This window comes from Alligator sinensis, unplaced genomic scaffold (genome assembly GCF_000455745.1).
Source record: "Alligator sinensis unplaced genomic scaffold, ASM45574v1 scaffold111_1, whole genome shotgun sequence".
In the NCBI taxonomy this organism is placed as follows: Eukaryota; Metazoa; Chordata; order Crocodylia; family Alligatoridae; genus Alligator; species Alligator sinensis.
The window spans coordinates 2,692,405-2,716,636 of NW_005841875.1; the positions used below are offsets into that span (position 1 = coordinate 2,692,405).

Genomic DNA, 24,232 nt, shown 5'->3' on the forward strand with positions numbered 1-24,232 from the left:
AAATTAGCAACATTTTCTGTCAAAGTGTCTGTGTGTTTTGATGTAGTATCTTTTCCAGGATGTTGAAAAGGACAAAAAACCCAAGGGTGTAAAGGTAAAGGGTGCTAAGGTGAAAGGAAGGAAACAGGAGATTCCAGAGATGAAAAAGACTGATCAAGAAGATGCAGTCTCTCAGTGGACCAGTTCCTCACAGATTCCTCTAAGTTTCCCTCAAGACAGTAAGCCTATGATTGCTGATGCAACAGCTAGCAATGATCCCGGCATGTTGAAGGAAGATCCTTCACCTGTGGTGCTTTGTACAACAATGCCTCCCATCAATCCAGTATGTGGGAACCTTATTGCGGCAAACTTCAATTCATACTTCCCCCATTCCAATACAAGGTTAGTGTTTTTTTTGGTGTGGTAGACAGTTGGCACTGAAATGAATAATTGGTTCATTAATGTGTTGCCTTCCTAGGGCTAGGTAAAGGACAGATGTGACTCATTTGTGAACTAGGGATAATATTTTTTTTTTTTACCATTATCACAAGTTAGTTAATGTTGGTGAGATGTTTTGAATCTGAAATGTATTCTTTATTAGTATTATATGGCAGTTTGCAAAACACCGGGATAAACACTATCTATGCTCTGATGACAAACACATACTGCCACCAACTAATTTCAAATACATTGTTTATATAACCAGGACATTCAGCACTGGACTGACAAATTATTTTGTATATAAAACTACTGATTTGAATAGGCTTCCTGAAAAAGCAAAGAAAAGGAGGAGCCCTTGGCAACCAATGGGACAGAGTGGTCCAAAAACCAGGCAGGATGATGGACCTGTGACTCAAGTATGTTTACAGACCCAAAGATTTAAACATAGACTTTCTTGATTTCATGCCCTCATCTATTTCTCTTCTTTTCCTTTTGATTAGGGATGTAAATATTGTTTTTAAAAAACCTTCTATAATGATATTGGTTAAACAGTTAACCGATAAAACAGCAGCTTGGACACAGCTGCTGCTAGGAGCCATTCCCTGGGCCCTTTGACAGCAGGGGGAGGAGGTGGTGGCAAGCCCAGCCAGACCACATGCAGCCCCTGGCTGGGAGGGAGGGAATACCTTTGAACAGCAGCTAATTGCTAAATTGATGAGTCGTTAGGCCCCCTACTATTTTCCTCTTTAACCTCAGGCTATGGGTACCAGTCTCCACACCCCCACCCCCCCGGCCACAGACATTGCGTGCCACACACCCCCACCTTTCCTGCCAGGCTCTGCCCTGCCCTGCCTTAAACGATAACTCGTAAACTAACCTGCCATCACTGGCCTTATCAGTTAAACAATTAATCATTTAACTTTTCACATCCCTACTGTTGACGTGCTGTAATGGCATAAAAATATTACAATGATGGCTTATTTAAGGACAAGCCAGGTGGTTTCTGGAGATTTCCCAGGTGTTGGGATGACTCTACACAACAAGGCAAAGAAACTGGATAGTGGGTGAAGTCATGGCTATATTAACATTAATGGGTGTTTTGCTCTTGACTTCAAGGGAGCTAAGATTTTACCCAATTTTTATGAAAGAGTTATACACTTCCATCTAGTATTGTTTTTACTAGTATTGTTTTCTCTATAATAAGCTTTATCTAATTAGTATAAAAGAACTTAATTCTGACAGCTCCACTTTTTGGCATGAAAAGTACATTCTTGAGACTTTCCTTTCTTCATCTTTATAAGTTGGTGAAACAGTACTAGGTGACTAGTGCTGTTGTTTTTTAATACCACTGTTTGCAGAGAAGCAAGAGACATGGTATGCTAGATCTTTTTTGAAAGATGAACATTACATAATTCATAGCTGGTACTGTGTGTCATTAAGCCATGCATGCCTCCTGAGGCTGGGGGACCACAGCAACTCCCCATAGTCGTTGGCGGTGGTGTTAGCAGCAGGGCTGCGTCAGTGGTGAGCAGGGACCGCCTGCAGGCGGCCGTGGCAGTGTCAGCAGAGAGGGGGGGTGGCGGGTAGCGACCGTCCGCAGATGGTGACGCGGGCATCATTGGCAGCCAATTTTAGCGGGGGCATATGTCCTGCACCCTCCCCTACACGTCACCTACGATGTGTGTAGTGTATGAAGATCTTTTTAGAGTTTTATTGAATTTGGACTTTGACGTTTTAATTTATTTTGGTCTGTTTATCTGGCACTAACCTCTTGAAAATTGTAAAGTAATGGTAAGTAATGGCCATGCTACATCTATCCTTGGGCATATTGTGGTTTTTCTGTTTAGACTCCAATAGAAAAAGTCACGCTGTATGATCCAGCTTCTCAGACTGATACAATAGTCAACACACACCGAAAGAAACGTAATATTTCTAAATCTGAGAAAAGAGACATTCACTTCCCAGAGCTGCCAATAACACCGCAACAAAAGGATCTCAAAGGCATGGAAGGTATGACACACTGACTGTTTTTTGATTTTGTAAATCTGCAGCAGGTACTAGCTGAAGATATTAGTTAACTGACAACTAAATACCAATATGTAATTTGGGTAGAAAATGCTGAGAAAAAAATGCACCTCATAAGATTGGGCACTGATGTGATCTTTCGATTGCTGTAATGTTCCACAATTCCCAAAATTTTGGATCAAAATGAGAATAGCCATTTAAAATGATGATGTGTTTTTGACATGCTAAACAAGCCTAAAAATAGTTTGGATTTTTTTTGTGAGCCGTCATTTCATTTTCTTTGCATTTCTGGGTGTGTGAGATACCAGACAATTGAGCTTTCTTTAGTGGTTTTACCATGTTTTCTTGAGACCGGTGTGACCAGTAGCAGGTGTGTAGCCAAATGCAAATCCTTGGCAACAGGTCTTGCATCTAGGTTTAATTCAATCAATCAGAACCTGAATTAAACTGCTCATATTCAGTCCAGCAGCATAACATTCTTTGGCATGCTACCTCCCTTTTATTCTCACACTGAATCTTCAGTATGACTTTGTTTTTGGGTTCATCGTTGTTTCCAAAGTAATTGAATTAAGCACAGAAGAAAGTGAAGGAGCACATGGGAAGTTAAAAATATGAAGCCAGGAAATGATTAGGTATCTGTCTGTAAAAGTTAAACAGGTAAAAGTGTGGAAGAAGGAATCAAGAAAATCTGAAGCATCTAAAATACCATCTTTACTAAATGTGGATCAGAATCCAGAAAAGCAAGAGGTAAATTAATATTGTTTACTTAGTTGGGAGGTCAAGTAGGCAGGGCTCTTGACTCATTGCACAAGTATGAGGACAATTCTTTTCTTTTTCATTTCTATCAGTCACTGTAATTGCAACTGGATATAAACTAAAATCAAGATCTCGTTGAAAACAATATATTGCATGTCACTGTTCAACTGGCGGCCTTCACGCTGTGTGCAGCCTCTATAGCTATTCGGTTCATGCTAGTGGAGAAAGTTTTTGATAATGGTTAGAAGCAACACTGTCAGGTTTAAAGGTGTATCTTGTAGCAGATCACACTGGCTTGCAAACACTCGTAGCACCTTGTGCAGGGAAATTGTGTTTGTATGAAGGTAGCCGGACAAAGAAGCCGTAGCCAGTCCACTAATTTTCAGTTTCATTTTTAGAATACAGGAAATATACGAAATAAAAATAAAACCAATCTGCCAAATTTAGAATAAGCAGTATATTACCATGTGTTCTGAGAGATAGCAAAACCATTGTACAGTAAATATCTGCTTTTCTATGAAACTTTCATACAATACTATGATTTTATACATTTCATAAGTGTACATATATTCTTCCCTGGAGATTTTTATAATATGTTGGCCATAGCATTGATAAATTATTTTAAGGGAAAATCAGCAGGTTTTTACAGGATGCTGTTACATGGCGACATATGTTCCCTAATGGAAAAGGGCTAGGAAACTTTTAATGAAAATAAGACTAACGTTAAAAAGAGAGAGAGGTTATTTTTCCTGCAACTACATAGAGTACAACCACGTACTAGTTTCAGTAGTACTATTACAGTATCTACAGGGGATGCTATAGGTAGTAGCCTGTCGATTATCAACCTCTATATTTTAGTGAACCATAAAATTCACCCTAAGCTGAAACTGACATATAAGCTTTCAGACAAGAAAGCATTTTTAATAAATATTTCTTTAGGCATGTAATTCTTAGAAAGAATAATAAGTCTGGCTCAGTTCATACACTGCTAATGTTTTGAAACGTTATTACAAAACTTTGCTTTAGTCAAATAGGTGTCAAACTAACAGTTCATAAAATGAATCTGGTCTTTTGGTATATAAAAGAAACATTAGAATCCTGATATTTTAACGTTATTTCTGCTATATGCATATCTGAATGGTCTTAACCCATGGATTAATGGAATCAGGAGAGATATGTCTGAGGAATTTGCATGATACTGCAGGTTTGACAACAGTAGTATGCATCTGTGCAAAGTCTACTTCAAGAGACAGAGGCAAAACGAACAGATTATAATAGCCTAAACATAGCTGTTGTTATTTCCTTTGGTGCCAGTCCTGCTTTTGTTATTGTGGTCATCTTCAGCAGCATGTAAACAAATTTCACATCATGTATAAGTGGGTGCAAGAGGTGCGGGGCAATTTGAATCAATTTGGCATTTGGTGGGCGTGCAAACTGAATGTAAATTACATGTGAAGGGGGCGGAAGGAAGCAGGAGCAGGAAAAATAAGTAGCAGAAAGAAATTATACAGCCACCCCCACAACCTTAATTTGAAGCTGATGGGAGATTTGTCTACATGGGGCCTGCTCCATTCACCTCAATGTGGTACTATTTAGGTTTATCTGTTGACCCTTAGATTCCTTATAATAAGCTATTGTATTGCTAGATGCCTACAAATATTTCAAAATTTCATTTGTGCAGCTGATTTGGTAAGACAAGTAGAACTCAGCCATCTAGATTGGAGGAGAGCGTGAAGGCTGAGAGCTGGAATCCTTTTATGAAACAGCTCTGGATATTACAGGAATTAGGAATCACATCCTGGTTCTTGCTGCCCTACTTCTTTTTTCTTATTATGTATTTCAAAGTCTCCATTAACCTACTTTAATTTGTATTTTCCAGGTCACTGGAGCCACTAGGAAAGCTGTTGGATCATCACTACCTGGCTGAATACAGGGTTACCTTTTATTCCTTGCTTCTGTCTTTCTCCCAAACTGTTAAGACTACAATAAACAGGAGGACATCAGACTTCCTCATACTGTTCATGCAAATCAGTAGCTTCAACATCTAAAATCTGTAAATACTGAACCAGCAAATGGTTTCTGGGATGCCCTTCCTCCAGTATGTGTTGGGAGATGAAACCACTTTATAAGGTCCCTAATTTTCCTTTTGTCTTTATACCGCATAGGAGACAAGTAAAAAAGAAAACTTGGCAATAAAATATTTAGTGAAAAGAAACCAAACAAGGAAAGTAGAGTCAACTTTGGTTATGTATGGGATGTTTATTAAAAGTGTCTATTTGATGATATGGCTATTTAATATAATGATTGCTGAACATTGACAAGCAGCAATATTTTTAAAAAGTAGATTTGGAGGAAACAGTTAAAATTGGGTTAATGAGTATTATTTGGCTTTAACCTATTAAACAAAAATGTAAATGCATCAAGGCCCATTCAACCTCATTGTATTACCTTGTGCCTTGATGCAAGTCTGTTAAGCAGCAGTGAGACCCTAACTGTTGTGAGGTCTTGGCAAATTTAAGTGCAGAGAATGTGCTTGATACAACAGGTAAGAAACAGATGCTTTTGTGGGTTATCTCAGCTTTGGTATACATCTTTACACAAGTGCAGATAAATTTCACAATCTGTTGCCCAAAGCAGATTTATTTTAGCCAAATGTGTAGTAACCTCACTAGGGTGTAGCCAGCATCTTTCGAATTCCTATCTTGTGTGTGCAGGATGATCCACTGCCCTCCACCCTCCCAGCACTGAACCCTGACATTCCCATATGCAGGGCTTGCATAGGAAGGGCAGGAGCCAGGGACTGTGCTGAGTTTTGGATTTGGATTATTTGGATGCAAGACCTTTCCCAGGGCATTGCCTGTCCAGGCCCCAAAATGCACTTTGGGGAATAGAATGCATAGTGATTGGGGTGATAGTTGCTGCCGAATCTAGAAGAAACTGTCTTAGAAAAGGGGACCAAAGCCATAGATTTAAGATGCCTAATACTAGAGAAGATTGGGGGAGCATCAACTAGTGGTATAACTAGGGTGGGGTGACCAGGCAACCACCCTGGGCACTGACTTAGGGAGAGGGGGACAACAAAAACACTGGCAGCTGTGTGACTGTGCTGGTGGCCAATGTTAAGTCACCACAGCCCCTGTGCCTTGAGTGCCTGGCTGCATCATTATATCCCTGACATCAGCACAACATACTTTGAAGATCTTCAGAGGAAAAAGTGGCAGCTATGAGGCTCCAAAACATGGTCTTTGGAGGAAAAAGGAGTTAGTGCATGCTCTAAGAACAAGAAATCAAAGGTTTTCTAGTTACTGTGGCTGTACTAGACAGGATATCCAAGTTTGATGCCTGGCCCTGCTACTCGCCTGTTGGATGATCTTGACCAATTCACTTTGCCATTTCAGATCCGATTCCCCACCTTGAAATGACATACAGACCTCTGCAAAGCCAGCTGTGACCTACTGAGGAAAAGCACTATGTAATAGGCATTATTTGAAAACAGCTTTCCCACAGAGGGTTAATGTTTGGGCTCATCTGGAATGGTGTTGAGTTTGCCCAGTTGTGTTTAAATATAGTATTTTGACAGGACCTGATAATGACTATAACCTATGAGTCTCTGTCTTAAGAGATTTTGGCCTCAAGAAATTAAGTTATTGCTATCTGTGTGTATAGTTTCTACCTACCTCCACCCTACAAAGCTAACCAGTATAACAACAATACGGTTAGACGTCATGGAGAAAGGCAGACACATCCCTCAAGGCAAAAATGTACAGTTGAGAAAAGGACTGTGTGAGTAATACGAAAGTAACCACCCTGTTCAAGAGCATTTATTAGGTTTATTGTCACAGCTACAAGCATGTTCCAACTCACAGAATTACAAATAATGATCTCTTTGAGAGAGATTTAACAAGAAATTAGAGGCTGTATTCTGAAAGGTGTTACATTTTTACTTCTTCCTTCCTTCCCTATTTGTTTCTGAAGAAGGATGAGCATTACGGTGTTAATCTCTACATATGGTGTTGCATAGCGTGGAACCATAAATGATTCCTGTATCAAAATCTGGCAGTTAAAAATCCAAGAACTGCACCATGCTAGACAGGAATTACCTTGAAATCTGATATTCTGAATAAGTGGAACACACTTCCTTTCCTGTATTGCTTTTTCTTGAGGGTCTGGTAACAAGAGTTGTATTTTTCAAATGTGAATCTTCTGCAATCTATGAACTTTCACAAAGGAAGAGTATATTCCAAAAATGAAATAGCAGCTCTAACAAAATAGTCGTTTTTCTAATATAAGTATTTTAGGCTTGTTGGCTCAGAAACCACGGGATGGGTAACTGTGTTCTTTGTGCTGCTTCATGCAGAGCTCCTGCAGGTTGTGATGAGACAAAATTACATCAGAATACAAATATCCACTCAAAATTCAGAACTGGGAGCTTCCCGTGAGTCACTGGTATACAGCTGCTAGTTATCCTATAGATTGATTTTTTTTTTTAAATTTAAAGAGCATCTGATGCCACATGAGAAACTCTATTTAGTAACGACATCTATATTTTGTGAACATTTATCTGAAAAGGAGGACCCTTGGATTACGAACAGGGACAGCACAGTGTAGTGGTTAAAGCACAAAACAGGGTTCCTTATTTGTGTTTAGTGGCACACAGAGGCTTCAATCAGCGCCATTTATTCTGTGTTGTACAGATGAAATATGCCTGACTGGCCAAGGGGGGAGATGAAGGCACAGAGGGATGAAGAGATTTGCCCAACGTCCTGCAGCAGTAAAGTGTCAGGGCCAGTAAGACAATGCTGCATGCTCTATCCACTAAATCTTACTTCCTCTTTTTTGTGGCACAGATAGTACATGAGATGTTCAGCAGATTTTAACTTCCCTGCGACCCACTTCTCCTACATTACCACAGTGTTGTGAAACTTCGTGCATGTTTATATATTGATTCGGGAACCTTGGGGACCAGATAACAAATAAGAAGTACATATTAATAAAATGTTTTCTTATTATTCTCCACATGAACCAGACAGATAAACACAGCATTATTAAAAATTGAACCAATTTTTTGAGGTTAGCAGAGATTAGTTTGATTCACGGTCCTCTCACTTGTTTCTACAGAACACAATGCAGTAGTGATATTACAGTGAGTTAAAAAGAAATATAATTAAAAGGCAGATAGTGTGGCTAGCCCTTTCATTTCTTTTCTCATTAATCACTGGGATATATTAATCTGTAATGTTTTTTCACTGGGATAAGAATTATGCCAGGGATAAATTCGCACTTCTGGGTCTTGTGTGTGCTTTCTGGTGCCATTTTTCATGAGCTCATCCATCCTAAAGACTGCATATGGGAGTAGATTCCTTTGTATGCAGATAAATGCAGATCAAAGCTATGCTGCTTGGGAGATGTGTATTATGCATTTATAGCTGGAGCTGGGCATAGCTTCATTATCGTGAAATGCTTGCCAAAACCTTGCTTCAGGCTTTTTCAATAGAAGCATTCAGTCCCCCCAAAATGTTTAGTGCAGACAAGTTTCTAATTGAAAGAAAAGCACTTTCTGACATCCAGGAATACTTAACACAGTCCCACTGCTATTTGTGAAATACGTTACTTTGCTTTCTGCTGTGTCTTCCTCTGTGAGCTATACAAACTGAAACTCCATTGGAGTTAGGTGTAAGTTAAAAGGCCTGTAAAATTCAAATGAGCGGTCAAAGATGGTAACCTTTCAGTAAGCAGCTTCTATAAACCTGGAGAAAGTTTATATCTCCCAGCTTCCTCTTGGGGCATTGTGACAAGCCTGCCCCTTACAAGAATGTTTTCAGAGAGTTTATCCTATGAATAAAGTTTTAACATTCCTGTGTTGAGCCCTTCAAAACTAGCATTTTAAAATGAGTTCTCTAAAATTATCATGTAGCATTTTCAAATGTCTTCAGGAAATATTTTTTCTATACCCCTTGTTTATTATTAACCCCCTTAGTTGGAGGGTCTGGTGTTTGCCTCCAGGCAGGGAAAGGAGTTTGTGGGTGAATGAGCCCATCTGGATCTCAGCTACTACACCTCTATGGATTAGCCAGTGGGGAATTCTTTGCAGATTACTTGCCTGATACTGGTCCCAACTTAACCACTAGAAAAATATCCACTGACTTCATCACTATCAGAATTTGGCCTCCTCGAACTGGCTTCCTTCCTACTTGAATCTCAAGGCTGCAGGTGTCCTTGCTTTTAGGAGAAAAATGTGTTACTAGTAATGATTATTTTAATTATAAGCATCAAAAGTTCATTTATACTTGGTTTCAATTCTACAACAGCTCCCTCATTTGCTTTTTAAAATATTTAGTCAGATACCATTGTTTTCCCTTTATTCTACACAAAAGCCACAGATCTATGAGGGAATTTGGTGCAGTTTAGGTTAGCAGGGATGTGCATGTGATAGATACATACTGGCATGAAGAAATGCCCTTCTTCCATTAAGCTGGTCATATGATTGGTATTTGGCACATATTCAGAGTCTGACTCAGTGACATATAGTGGAATCTTTTCACAGTGAAGCATCTTGTATAGTAAGCAATCCCCGAGGTTGAGACTCGTTCCAGTTCTGTTTCACTGAAGCAAAACTCCCATTATATAAAATTAACATATAAGCATACTTTGTTAATTTAATGAATGCACCACTTTAAGTCTTCACCATCTGTTCCACACTTTAATTACAAAAAGATAAGCACAATTCACAGTTGCATCATAAAAAGCAGACCAAAAGTGATTTAGATGCACAGGTATGTTTTATGTTCCAGCCTGCAAACATCTGTTATGTATGGGGTTTCAGTCTACTAGAAGCCATTGCTTTGGAGTAGCCTTAAAAATAAAAAAAATCTTCCTTGAGTGTGAAGTGGATAAATAGTCACTTCCTTGCCTAGAAATCCTGTTGTCCTGTGTTAGAAACTGGGTTGTTGGTTGTAGCTGTGCTGGTCTAAGGACGTAGGCAGACAAGGTTCTTTGGGGAAATGTGATACCTTTTATTAGACCAACTAAATAGTTGGAAAAATTGTTCTTTGTAAGCTGTTGGGTACAAACAGCTTAGAAGCAGCTGCTTTTTGAGTGGGTTGAATCAATGTACTTGTAGCCCACAAAGTACTATAGGCCCCTTTTGGGCAGAAGATGCCACTGAGGTGTAATAAGCAAAGGCCACACCGCAGACACGTAGGATCAGACATTTACACCTTAAACAGCCCTCCACGTCAACATAATAAGCGACACGATCCTGCCTTTTTTTTTTTTTTTTTTTTTTTAAGTATTAATGGCAATAAAACTTCTTTGGTTTTGTTTTAACAATCTTCCTTGACTGTAACTTAGCTTACTGGGAATCAACTTTTTAATAAGAAAATGACCAAGTTTATTTAAGGCAGTAAATCAGCTACCTTCAGTATTTTCCTTAAAAATACAAGAAAATAAATAGGATCCTTGAACAGAGAAGTGAGTTTTGACTGAACAGAGTTGATCAGTCATCCAACTCCAATTGTATTTTGGTTAAGGAAGTATATTCTGGTGCCAGATTAAATAACTCAATCCACCTCATGTGCCTGCTATGGGATGCCTTGCTCATTCTTTAATATTTGTTTGCAATCTTCCCACTCCTGATACCCGCATTTGAAGAATGTCAGAACAAGATCGGAGATGCTATGTATGCTTGGTGCACTGTGATGGCTGGATTGAACTGAACTCTGAAACCCAGTTCTAATAATAATCACGTTTGTTCCTCAGTCAGATCATTTGGACTGCTCTCTAGATGTATATCTCAAAGGAATCTATAAGCAGTAAATAGGACATGAAGTCTTTCTAGCAGATTTTATATAAAGCTTCTGCTATTCTTACATTAGAACAAATTGAACACTTTAATCCTGTCATGGTTCTCTCTTGACAATGTAGAATTAATGGGAGTTGAATGCACACTTAATGGGAATGCAGAATAACAGGAGCTAGAAACCAATTCTTTCTTTTTTAAGAAAGTGCCATGTCTACAGTAGGAAATCCATTTCAGAACTGTTTTCATAAAATACATTTTCCTATTATATTTATAAGGAAACATTGTGGTGATAAGTTATTTGTTACAGTAATCTAAATCATATATTAATTTGAAAGTCCAGGTAAGTAATTTATATTACCAGAAACTTCTACTGTTGCCAAATTGGATTGCCATGTTAAAAGAGTAAGCAGAGTTTACAACCAAAAACCCATGAAAAAGGAAATTTACAGGCAGAGAAAAACTGCACCTATACATGGTAAACATTTTAGCAAAAAATTGCCAAAGCAATAAAACTGGAAATCAAGCTTTTCAGTCAAGTCTTAGTGAAAAGTGTCACAAATACTGAAAAGGTGAAGCACTGTTTATTCTTTGGAATATCCCGGCCTCTGTTAGCCTATTTTAACTTTGACCCTATTGACATACAGAGTTTTCTGCTGTGTCTGGTGGTAGGATTTACTGATAATATTTGGAGGCACACGCACGTAAAAAGATCTACATTCATATAAGTTATATGTCAATAGTTCAGAAGAAAGCAGGAGGCAGGGACGTCCTACCTACATACTCTCATGGAAACTTCACAAATTCCCATTAAATGATTTATTTTGCATCCATCTCTCCCACCTGTCACATCACCTTAACCCTTCAGACACTCATGGCTCCTTAAAGTCCTTTACTGACCATGACTGTCTAATTTGCACCACTGCTGAATTTAATTTCCAGCTTTTAATGTTTCTTCTCTCCCAATCAGAATTGAATCAACAATGCAGTACAGCGGTAGGGATCTCTTCTGTTTTACACATAGGAGATATAAACAATCACCCTGCATAATTATCTGTGTAGCACTTACTTTGTTATCACAGAAAGACAAAAGGTTGAACTGATGCAGCAGGTATTTTACTCTATTTAGCTGAGTTTAGGTATTCTGCCCTAATGCTTGTATATCTGTGGCAGGTTAGTGTTATGCCTTGTGGTTGTGGAACAGGGTTGACTGTGCAGTTTTAGTAAGAGGATATATAAGGATCGTATGGGATTGTTTGAATAGGGATGATCCTGCTTCAGGCAGGGAGTTGGACCAGATGACCTCCAGAGATTCCTTCCAGCCCCGCTTTTCTTTGATAGCAATAAGCTATCACTGTAGTTGGTCATCATTAGGGACCGCATCTCCTTAACCCACTTCTCTTAGAATTTTAGCACCTGAAAGTGCCTTAGTTTTCTGGAAAGAACAGAATAAAACTTAGATATAATGGTAGGTTGATATTTCAAATGTAAACAAAAAGAAGTGTCGTAAGTGAGTAAAAGACACTCTCTTAAAGGTACATTTAATGGCAACAAAACCAACTTTCATAAGCCTGTGTGCAACATACTTCTGGTAAAAGTGGAGTCAGCATCTAACACTCCCTTGTGGTAACTGTGAAATGAGCAGCTACTAACCAATGCCACTTTCCCTGGCAGAGGAGCAAAATGCTGGAAGAGTTCCTTAAGGAAAAAATATTTCTTACAGTTATGATCAAACCTCCAGTATATTATAAAATGAAAAACACCTGCATATCCTGGCAAACTCTTGTACCTCCCAGTGTGGGGTAAACTGCAATGAAAACCCATTTTAGCAATTCACTGTATTGCTCTCATATTTGGGGTTCATATATAAAACAAAAAAAATATTTCTAATGTAGTGGTCTCTGCTTCCCTCCCTGAATAGTAATTCAACTGAAATAATTTCTCACTTCCATATAAAGCATCTGATATCGTTACAGAATTGCCAAATAACACGGGTCTCATCTGTGATGCGCACAGTACTTAGGGGAATAGTTATTTTGGTTTGAGTTATCCTCATGGACTTTATTTTAGCCATTTGATAAATAACCGCCATACAGATTAAACAAAGGAATTCAATAAAAATCATACCCAATTCAACATTTATGTTTGGTTTATAACTAAGCCTTTTTAAAACGGCAACAAAACAGCAACTCCCCGAGGATGCATTTCTGCAGTCATTCACATGTGCATGCATGTGCTTAGCCTTACTCACATGCACAATTGCAACCTAAAAATGAAGACAGAGGCTGTTAAATCTACACTGCTGTTCTACTGAGACTAGGAATTGCCGCTATAGGCATCAAAGTCCTCTCAGTGGTGCTGATTCTGGACCAAGTCAGTCTGTTCTTCCCAAAGAACACTGTCAGTTTTTTAGTTAGATCCTTTTTCATGCGAAATGGGAATCGCATGTCAGGGAACTAAACTTTCTATGCAGCATCCCACTGATCTCCAAGACCTAAAACCAAAGTACCCGTGTTGGTAGAAAAACTCCTGTGTGTTGCTGGCGAATGGCTGTCCCTCCCACACTGTGTAGCTAATTGGGCAATGAAGAATAAGCTAAAATATTGCTGTAAGGGACCCTGTATCTCCTCCTCACTCATACATCCCCTAATGCATCTATGCTAATTACAGGAACTACAATTTAGCAGAGAGCTCTAATTGCCCACGGTAATAATAACCCTCTGAAACCAATTCCTCCTCCAGACAGTGCACCTGGTATTATTGTACAATTACGGATTCTCAGAGTGTAAAAGTAACACTCTTGTCATTTGGAAAGATCATTTTCATTGATCTTTTTGGTTTGTATTCTGACATGGAGAAACCATTCTGATGAATCATCGTGGACAGACAGAGAGAGAACAGATTAACAGTAAAAATCATGCTAGATATCAGCAAGCTGAGAAACCAATTCTGTGTTCCGTTGCACCAAGTAAGATCATCATCAGTTAAGTTAATGGTGTCTGTGCTTGAAAACCTGAGGACTAGAAGAAGGATGCTCTTATTCTGTAGAGCCCATGACTGAGATTTACTTCTCCTGGAAGTCCAACAGACTTGGAGTCAAATGCAGATTTGGGCTCCCTAGTTTAGCTCTGGTTCTTGAATTTGTAATCTGGGCTTCAACTCTTACATGTTAGACCAGGGGCAGGCAATTATTTCAGGTGGAGGGCTGCTTACTGAGTTTTGGCAAGGCATTGAGGGCTGCATGATAGGTAGCCAGGGGCAGTTAAATATTATTTTTCTAAATTTTTAGGGCCCCTGCAGGCCGCATAGAATGGCCTGGCGGGCTGCATCCAGCCTGCGGGCCACATTTTGCCCACCTCTGTGTTAGATGTTCTGCAAGTGGGTATTATATAGGTTCTCTCTTTCAAAAATGCAACACAAGGCACTGGACCCGTACAGGCTGTGTTGTATAAACTGAAGCTAAGTTGGGGATAAAAGACAGCAGGGGGGGGAGGGCTATGAATTTCTCTGCACACACACTAGCAGTTTACTCCAACATCATGTTTCTGAAAGCGGATGTTAGGAGTACACTGGTAGAATCCTAACTGCAGTCAAACTAGTCAGCTGCCTTTGATGAAACCAGGTAACCCTGTAAGTCCAACTGCTGACACACTGCTAGATAAATGGATCTGTACACCAGTTCAGTAATGGTTCATTTTTACTGTCAAGTATATTTGCATGAATAACTACTTATGGAAAGAACGCTCCTTTGGCGCACACAAATGTTTTCAGAGTTCATGAGACTTCCCGATTTACCTTGCCAGTCCATCAAAACAGATTGAGAAAGGGGGGAATAGGAAGGGTTATAAAGAAACTAAAATGAGTAGAAATGAAGAAAATGGAGAGGAATAGGAATAATGACACTGAAAGTAAAAAGATTTTGATGGAGAAGGGAGGACACAGCAAGGAACCAATCAGCAACAGCTATCTGTAACTGAAGTGGAAGATACAAGGGTTTCATGTCAGCCAGGGCACTAAGGAGTTAGGGTTTTCTTCAGTTCCTAGAATTGACTCCTCTGTCCTCTTAGGGCTTTGCCTCCTGCTCCAGGTTCAAGGTCTGAAGAAAGTTGAGGCAAGATGTACCAGCTGTTAACAGACCTGAGAGGATGAGGTGGTCAGGGAACCCAAGGTGAGTTTCTGCGTGCAGTGAGGAAGGACCTGTTACATGCTTCTGCCACTCTACCAGGGTGCATTCTTCCTCTGAATTATCTGGCCTCATTATTTCACTTTATATGGTGCATCTATTTATTATAATAACTTATAATTGCATGGGCAATGTCTTGGCATGGCCAGTAGTTTCTGCTCCGGCAATGTGCTGGGCAGACTAACGGGGCTTTCTGCAGGTCGGGAAGAAGATGATGTCTTGACAATACTTGATTTCTTAGTGCCAGCCTTGAGCCAGTCATGCTAACCCTGCACAGGCATTAAGCTAGCACCCTGATTTTTCTTAAAATGAAAAGGTGTATTTAGTCTATATTCTGCATAAAGTGAACTGTGATACATGAATAATTTCAGGTTGCTACAGCCTGTTCTTCCACTCCACCCTTATAATAAGGCTTTTGGGTTAGAACATCCTGTTATGTAAGGATGCAAACTACATTCAGAACCATAATAATTATCCTAATTGCATCATTACCTATTTATAACACCCAAGATGCTAGGCAGGGAAATTCAGTATTACAATGGCCAAAAAGTAAAATGTAGCAGACTGGATCTGTTCATCACACTGAAATCCAATTCAGCCTTTTGTTTAAAATGAGAGATTCCTTCTTAGTAATAAAACAGAATGTAGTGTGTTTGTCAGACACACTGGAGCAAAACTACAATATTGATCAAAGAACAGCTTCAGCATCTATTGCAGTAGGAAAAGATCTGTGAATGTATCAATGTGCTCCTTTGTACTTGAGCAGCAATATAAATAGCCTCTAAAATCTATTTTCCCTTTCTCTCTCTATATATATGGAAACTATATCAGGATTTATCTGAAATCTCTCTGGTCTCAATATGGAGTGCTGCTTGGCAGTTCAATGCAGGTTAGGTAAACTCTGTAGGAGAGGCACAAGCTCAGCTCCTCTCAGAAGCAGTCCCATGAACTGAAGATGTACTGGTTAGGAATTGCTTTAGGAGGTTTTAAGGGAAAATTCCCTTATCCCAGCCACCACTTGACCATAACATTTCCTAGTCAATATTTACATTAGCCCCAGCTATTATTCAGAGTCATTAGGCTGTAACAGTAGTGTTGTCAGCACAACATAAGGCAGGGGTGGGCAAAATGCGGCCTGGGGGCTGGATGCGGCCCGCCAGGCCATTCTATCCAGCCCACAGGCCCCTAAAATATTTAGAAAATTAATATTAATCTGCACCTGGCTGCCTGTCATGCGGCCTTTGATGGCTTGCCAAAACTCAGTAAGTGTCCCTCTGCCCAAAATAATTGCCCACCCCTGACTTAAGGGTTACACTTTTCTAAACTAAAAATGTTGGTTATTCATAGATTCACAGATGTTAGGGGCTGGAAGGGACCTCGCAAGATCATCAGGTCCAGCCCCCTGCACTAGGCAGGAAAGACTGCTGGGGTCAGGTGACTGCCCGGTCTCCTCTTGAAGATCTCCAGGGTAGGCGATTGCACCACCTCTGGAAGGAGTTTATTGGTTATGGTGCTTTCTGATCTGGAAGGGGCAGTAACTAGGGACATAATTAAATTGTGGCCCTACAAAGGGTTTTTTGTCACCTGTTCACAGGGCGCACAGCCGATTTCACAGGCAGAGAGGCTCTGAAGAGGGTGGGGGGTGAGAAGCTCATTGTAATCTTGATTTCTGGCTGCCCTTTGTGCTGCCTTGCCCCTCGGTACTGCTTGACGGAGAGGCGCCAACAGAGGGAGGACAAACAAGGGGGCAGCTACCATCTTGTCGGCTGCCCTCCTGGCAGCAAGGACCACTGGCTCCCACTGGGGAGCCAACAGTTTATTTATTTATTTTCGTTGATTTTGTGGATTTCGCGGTTTCCATGAGACCACAAATTAAGTCGGTCTCTAGCTATAAGTAGTGGCCAGTGTAGAAGCAGAATCTATTACAGATCTCTTTGCCCAGATGGGAGCCCTAAAGACAATGACTCTGTAATCGGAGTCACTTGAAAAGGGAGCTCCTAGAGAAGGAAAGAAAAAAAACCCATCCCTGATATAATTTGAAAGGAATCCAAGAGAAAACATAAAGCCAAATCAGCATATAACAGCCAAAGCCAGCATTTCTGAACTGGGAACCTTTCTTTGTCTATCATTCTTTGTTAGGTACAAGACAAAGAGATAGAGAAAATAGGTTACAGATAACAAACCAAATGGAAAAAATGTATTTACTGGGGCAATCTGTGTCTTGCTCTTCTCTGTAGCCCCAGAGGCAAGTTTGTGAAGGTGCAGCTGCTGCAGAGCGCTGCTCTAATGGACTGGACCTACAAAGAATAGAAACACAAGCTGAATGCCCAAGAGACTGGTGCTTAACAAGCTTTAAACCTGCAAGTGCAGCACGTGACCCCTCCCCCCAGACTTCCTGGCATGTACTAGAGTGGGGTCGTCATGATGTTATTCCCCATTAACTGTTCTCCTTGGGGTCACCTTGTGGACCACATGCTGCCACACAATGGGGAGGGAAGATACTAACAACTGCACAGATCTAGCTAGAATTTAGCCCCTGCATTTTGCTTGAGATTGATTAGAGACATGACTAGAACAACTCCTTAGCTAAGATGTTGCCTCCATTTAAGGACTTATCCCCTACAAATCCTACACTATTTCTCCAGTTGGCTGTTTCAAAATCAGAGACAGTTGTCATTCCCTTGTGTGTGGGCAGGAAGCACAGAGACGTATTCCATACAGAACACAGGAAAGATTATGTAGGATTTGTCTGTACAAGGCATGTGGGAAGTGCCAAGTGTACGCTGCTTGCAACAAAACCTGTATCATCATATTATTTCCATGACAACGGTCTGTTTATATTCATGATCTGTTCTATGTCCCATGAGCTTAAAAAAACAGCTTGTGGAAATGAATGATCAGACAACGGGAAAGCTGTTCCTGAGACAGCATTAATGGTATGAAGGGTGTCAATTTAAGTGTGAGACTAAAGGCCAGCAAAGCTAGTGTTCTGGCACTGATTGTCAAGACAATGACATGTGCATAAATGCTTTTTCTATAGGAACTGATTTGAACATATGCCCATTTTCCTGAACTGGGGCCTCTAATCCACGACAATGCCTCCCTCTGTGGCTTATGGCAAGTCAGTTAACCCAGGGGTGCTCAATCTGCAGCCCACAGAGCCATAGGTACCCAGCCCTCAGGGCTCCTCACAGATCAGAAAATTTGGTGGCAGGGGCATGGTGGCAGCAAATATGGCCACCCTCCTCTGCTGCCAAATTCTCAAACTCCAAGCTCCGCGCAGCAGGCTGGGGCCAGGTCATGCCTCCTCCCCGCATCCCCGCAGCTGGATGAAACCCATGGGGCTGGGCTGGAACTGGCTCAAGCCTCCCCCCTCCTCCCTCCCCACCCACAGGGCTGAGTTAAGTCGCCCTTCCCACACGGTGCTGGATTGGGGCTGGGCTATACTTGCTCCCTCCCTTTGTGGGGACAGATTGGGATCGGGATGCCCCTGACCCCTCTGTTCAGCCAGATGGGGCCCTGCTGCGACCTTCCCATGCCAGATTGGGACACTCAACCGGATCAAGTCTGTGGACAGCCTGGGCACCACCACCCGTCCAGCCAAAAAAGTTAAGCACCATTGCATTTTTCCTGCCAGGGGCAGGGGGTCGGACACGATGATCCATTGTGGTCCCTTCCGACTCTACAATCTATGAATTAATCTCTGTACCCCAATGTCTTTAATGGAATAACAACACTTATTGACCCCCATCACAGAAGTGCAGTCAGGCTTTTGCAGATATTTTTGTGAAGTATTTTCCAGACTGAAAGTGCTACATAAATGCTAAGGATTATTGTATTTAGACCTATCTAAGCATTCTGCAAACAACCAAGGGAACATACTGCGTGCACCAGGACATGTTTTCTAAGATGAAATATTAACATACCTAGGGAGAAAGAATGTGACAATGAATAAGAAAAGTGTATGATTTATTCAAGAGATTTCCTGATGTGATTTGGAAGAAAATGTGGGTTCTCAGCAGTTCTGAAACTCAGACCCAAGATGGCTCAGACCCAGACTCAGCATGGCTGCAGGGAGGTCAGAATCCATGAACAGTCTTAAGGCAACAGGCCGTAAAGGCACAGATGGGCCAAGAAAGCCCACCTAATGATCAAGGGACAGGATTGAGACCAGAGGGGAGTAGGAGCCCCTTGGCCACCAGGGGGTGGAACGGCTGCCCCTGGGGCCTGGGCTTGCTACAACTTTATAGGACATTTCGGAGCAAGGCAAAACACCCGTTTTAATACTCTGTTTGCTGCATGCAGTCTTTTCTGCAGCCTGATAGCCTTTGTCTTTCCTTTGCAGGCCCTTATTTCTGCTTATTGTTGACTGCAAGATTCTGATGGCAGCAGATTCCTTGTTTCTATTCCACAGCTGTGGACCCAACCTAGATTAATCTCTAATGCAATGCTGTGGACTTCAATTGACTTGCATCAGCCAAGAATTTGGTATTCGTATTGTTATATTACGTTTATCAGTAGTTTAGGGTTTAAGGCCAGAAGAGATCAATATACAACAGTCCACATTTTACAGACTATTAAGTTTCATACAGATACCCCTATATTAAGCCCAAAGACTTTAATTCAAGTAGGCTACTGTGTTTAAATCAAAAGTATGCATCGTAGGCGAACTATAGGAGAAGCCTAGGTAACACCAATCCCTCAGGCCCTGCAAAGGAAGGGAATGGATTAGTGGAACTATGCCCAGATTATCTCAGCAGGGAAATCATGCCTCGTGCTACAGATGAAAGGGAAATTGCTCCAAGTTCTCTCCAATTTGATCATAATGTAACCAGATCATGACCCCCGATACTTAGGCAACAAGCATCTAACGCTCAGCTTTTGCTATGCTCTCCTCAGTCTTGCATGTTTTCCAGAGATACTGATGCAAGGACATAGGCAGACAAGGTTCCTTGGGTGAATTTGATATCTTTTATTAGACCAACAAGCAAGGACATGCACTTAACTACAGCCCTTGAGGCACTGAACATCTGGACTTGGTCTGGCCTCTGGATTCTGTCTCAATGGTCTAAAGGGGAGGATGGGGGTAAAAGGTCTGGGCAGCCTCCACTCCTCCATGCTCTTGCCAAGGCATACAAGTTGAAAGTCCAGGTGACCTCTCTCACATACACCATGATCCCGAAGGACTGACAGTTGCCTACTACTGAGGGTCTAATTATGGGGTGAAACAGAGAGTTTACAAAGTCTGTTGAGCCTTGGTGGCTATTGATAACCATAACAGCAACTTCTGTACAAGTCACTGTGATACTCTTAAACACTTCTGCAATATCACTAATGAAAACATTCATCAACTCTATTAGACTTGGGAAAAGTCTCTAAGTCACATAAAGGAAATACTTTTCCTCCTAAGTGAAGCACATGATTATACTTCTAACAAATGCTACATTTGTTTAATTTTCATACCATAGATTTAGTTCTAGTATCTCAAAGAAAACAACACACCTCCCTTGATGTGTGACAGAAAAATACTAAAGTAAATATTACAGGGAAAAGTCTAGCATAATGAATATCATTTGCCAAATACGACTGTTTCTAACAATTCATCTCGCTGGAGCCTTGACTCTGAGCAAAGCCAATGCTTTAAAACTAGTTGTCTAAGCCTAACACAAACATAATTTAATTGGGCCTAACTCTCTACTGCCTTCACCTTGTGAAGTCATTGGCATCAGTCTGAAGTGAATATGAAAAAACATCAAATCAGAATGCAGAATTTTGCACTTTGCACTTGCTATGTACTGGTTTGATTTTTATGCAGGACAACAGTGAATCAGACTTACGAAAACTAATCCTTTCTTAACGTGGAGTCACCCCCATCATCTGCTAATCTCTTAAAGACACCGAGACATCTTAGTAATAGTGTAAGGTACCTCAGTGGAGACATACAGTTGGTGTAATCATATTAGTGGAATATGAATCTGCGTAATCTCACAACCTCTCCAAGAAGTATCATTTCGTTCCGAGTAAAAGAGATAGTGTATTAAGCTGGACGATACTGGTGACAAATGCCCTTCACATCTCTCTGGATTCATTTTAGTAGGACTGAATAGATTCAGCACAAGGCATCCCCACTTGCTATTGCAAGATATCCTATATGTTGTTAATACTTAATGTGCAGCAGAGTGAAATGCCTTCGAGGGGTCCAGAATATATACACACATTTGCTTTCTCTCTCAGGCTGGCAATATGATAGCTGCCAGCGCTAGCTTTCTCTTGTTCAGGCAAAACAAGACTTCTCACTGGGTAGCATCTCATCCTTGAAAACTGAAAGCTTCATACTTCTTACAATTCATCACCTACGTTACCCTTTGTATAACTACGACTAGTGTCACAGGGACTAATATCATCTGCACTATGACAGCTCTCAAGAAAGCCACTTGAGGCTGCCTTAGGGATACAATGTCATCAGGCAGTCAAAGACACAGGAGGCTGCATATGTAGTAGCAGTGTGCTCCTGGTAAGATTTAATGGCATTAATTATGGGGTTCATCCCTTGGCTGGCCTCACTTAAGTCTTGAATGGACACTGAGATTCTTATACTGGTGAATAACCAGGATTCATGAGGGACAAGTATAAGAATCCTGGTGAATAACCAGGACTGAATATTTGTACAGAAGGATCAAGTGAAGGGAAATCTTAAATGTCTTTATCAATATGAGGGGGACAAACGCATCTCATAAATAACTTTCTATATGAAATGGTCCTGTTATCGAGCACAGGGATTGCCTAACTTGGTCAGAACAGTGGGATCCAACTAATTCAGTAACCAATCTCCATTAAAAAGCCAGTACCTGATATTTTAGGCAGTGCAAGAAATCTTATAATGGAACGGTCTGCAATAAACTGCATATAAACGTTTCTGCCATTCTTCATAGCTGTAGATTTCTATCTCCCTTATTTTGAAAAAATAAAATAAAAAAGGAAGTAGCAAGGAGCTTGCAGTTTGGCTAGTATGACACATCTTACTACAAGCACTAATACACCTAAGGTCAATGATCTTATGGAATTCATTTCTGGACACTGGAGAGCTAGCTAGCACTGTAGAAGGTTTTTAAAAGGGGCTGAATAATCATGACCAATAACAACTCAATAGTTATTCATGTTAATAGAAGTGTAATCAACTTTGATTTACCTTTTTTTTTAAAGCATGCCAGCAACATGAAACACTTGTCACTGACTCAAGCATTAGGACTGGGTACAAAGGTGAAGGACTACTCTGTTGACTCATTCTGACAACTGGAGCAGATTGATCTCCTTAATTACACATAAGATATATGGAAGCCTGATTCCCATTCACATGCTAATTGCTATGAATTAATATTGTCATCTCCTATTTCAGGATACAACCTAACCACTCCTTTGGGTGGGTGCAAACAACCCCCACCACTGTGTGCAACATTGTAAAGTAAGCATTTATTTTTATTATTTAACCTTCCCCTCAAACATCAGATAATCATTTCTAGAAGCAGAATACCAGATACTGAATGCAGTCTTTGTGCCTCCTATGGAAGAAATCCAAGTGCAGAATTACACTCTTAATTATCTAGTGTCTGATCTACTTAATCAATTCATACCACATATTTTTCCAATGAAACACTAGTTTTAATTTGATAGGCTGCTAGGTCCTCCAAGAAAATCAAAATGCTGGAGAGAAGTTTCAGGGGTTCTGATATTCTGATACTCAATATGAACTACAGGCAGCCTCCGACTTAAGACTTTTCAAGTTGCGATGAATGTCGTTTATGATGTTTATAAATTGACACCCCATTTCAATGTTGGTTTCATCTTTACGATGGTCGAGTGTAGCTGGTAAGTGGTGGAAGGGGAGGGGGAGGGGAGATCAATGTCCCCCACAGTGAGGGAGGGGTCGGGGCTGGGGCACGCACTGTCCAGCCAGGGCTGATGGCACCAGGAGGAGGGGGTGGCGGCTCCCGCCGCTCGTCTGGCGGCTCGACTAGCGGTTTCTGCCGCTAGTCCAGGAGACCATGCGGGGGGGTGTGTGTGTCCCTGGATCTGTGTGGGGTGGGACAGGTGGGGCCGGGGCTGCACCAGGCAGGCGGTGGGGGCTACGGTGAATTTTTGGGTGGCTGCAGCCCTCCCATAGCCCCACTCTGCCCCAGTCTGGGGTAACACCGTCCCTATGAGAAAACTGGTTCCGAGTCCCCATGTTTCAACTGAAGACGCGGCTTTTCATGAACCAATTGCGTCGTAAGTCAGAGGGCTGTTCTTCTGGCTGGTCATCAAACAATAATTTGGAGCTCAGATCTACTCTTTATCCATGGCTCAGTTCAAAAGAAATAATTACAGGGCAATCATGATGACCAAGATCTGCAATTTGAGCCACTGGGGCAGCACAGCGATCGCCAGCGACCTAGAGAGGAGTTGTGCTGCTTGGGCTCACGCTCTCAGTGCGAGTGCGGGGGTGGCTCCCTGGACGGAGCCACGAGGACTGCTCCACCTCCTGCCTGCAAGCTGGGGGGCTGCAGAAGGGGTCAGGAAATTTGGCGGTGGGGGGGTCAATAGTGCCACCCATCCCGCTGCCAAAATCCCGAGCGGGTGGAAGCCAGGCCATGGCTATGCCCCCTGCACTGCTGGGTTAGGCGTCAAGCTATGATCCCACCCCCAGCCACGTGCAGGTCTGGACCCTTCCCCTCCCCCTTCCCTGGGTGTGGCTGGGCTGGGCCGGGCCTCCTCCCCTCCCCTCCCCGCCAGGCTCCCTGCAGCGTGGAGTTGGATGGGCAGGTTCATGCCCCTTCCCGTGTGGCGCCAGACCGAGCCCGCTTGCCCCACACCGCTGGATCCGACACCCCCCCTCTCTCCTCGCTCCTCCAGGCGGGGTCGGGGGGGCGGCCTACCTGGGCAGGGCCTCCAGGGGCTCGCGCTGCTGCCCACCCCACCAAGCAACCCAACGCCGCATGCGCCACCGCACCGACAGCACGGCGCACGCGCGACTCCTCCCAGCCGCTCCCCCTCCCTAAGCCTCCAAGTGCGCA

The 24,232-nt window shown here is 41.7% G+C and overlaps 1 protein-coding gene and 1 long non-coding RNA gene across 4 annotated transcripts in view; one reads left to right on the forward strand and one right to left on the reverse strand.

Annotated features, from left to right (window-relative positions):
* The window catches only part of CDKL3 (cyclin dependent kinase like 3), a 28,442-nt gene extending 22,878 nt beyond the window's left edge, over nucleotides 1–5,564 (forward strand). For 2 of the 3 annotated variants that reach the window (XM_014527860.2, XM_025196057.1), the window contains 4 exons: nucleotides 59–381; nucleotides 686–836; nucleotides 2,268–2,430; nucleotides 5,081–5,564. In XM_014527860.2, coding sequence (XP_014383346.1) covers nucleotides 59–381; nucleotides 686–836; nucleotides 2,268–2,430; nucleotides 5,081–5,097 — 654 coding nt within the window. In that variant the 3' untranslated portion in view covers nucleotides 5,098–5,564. Of the gene's footprint in view, nucleotides 1–46; nucleotides 382–685; nucleotides 837–2,267; nucleotides 2,431–5,080 lie in introns of all 3 variants that reach the window. The other variant, XM_014527863.2, reaches the window with a different exon arrangement.
* Nucleotides 5,565–5,762: 198 nt separating this feature from the next.
* Nucleotides 5,763–24,189, reverse strand: LOC112549156. Its single transcript, XR_003092494.1, has 3 exons — nucleotides 24,095–24,189; nucleotides 17,388–17,479; nucleotides 5,763–7,563 (listed from the first exon to the last, which is right to left on the reverse strand). It is a non-coding gene; the product is annotated as an uncharacterized LOC112549156 (long non-coding RNA).
* Nucleotides 24,190–24,232: the final 43 nt, after the last annotated feature.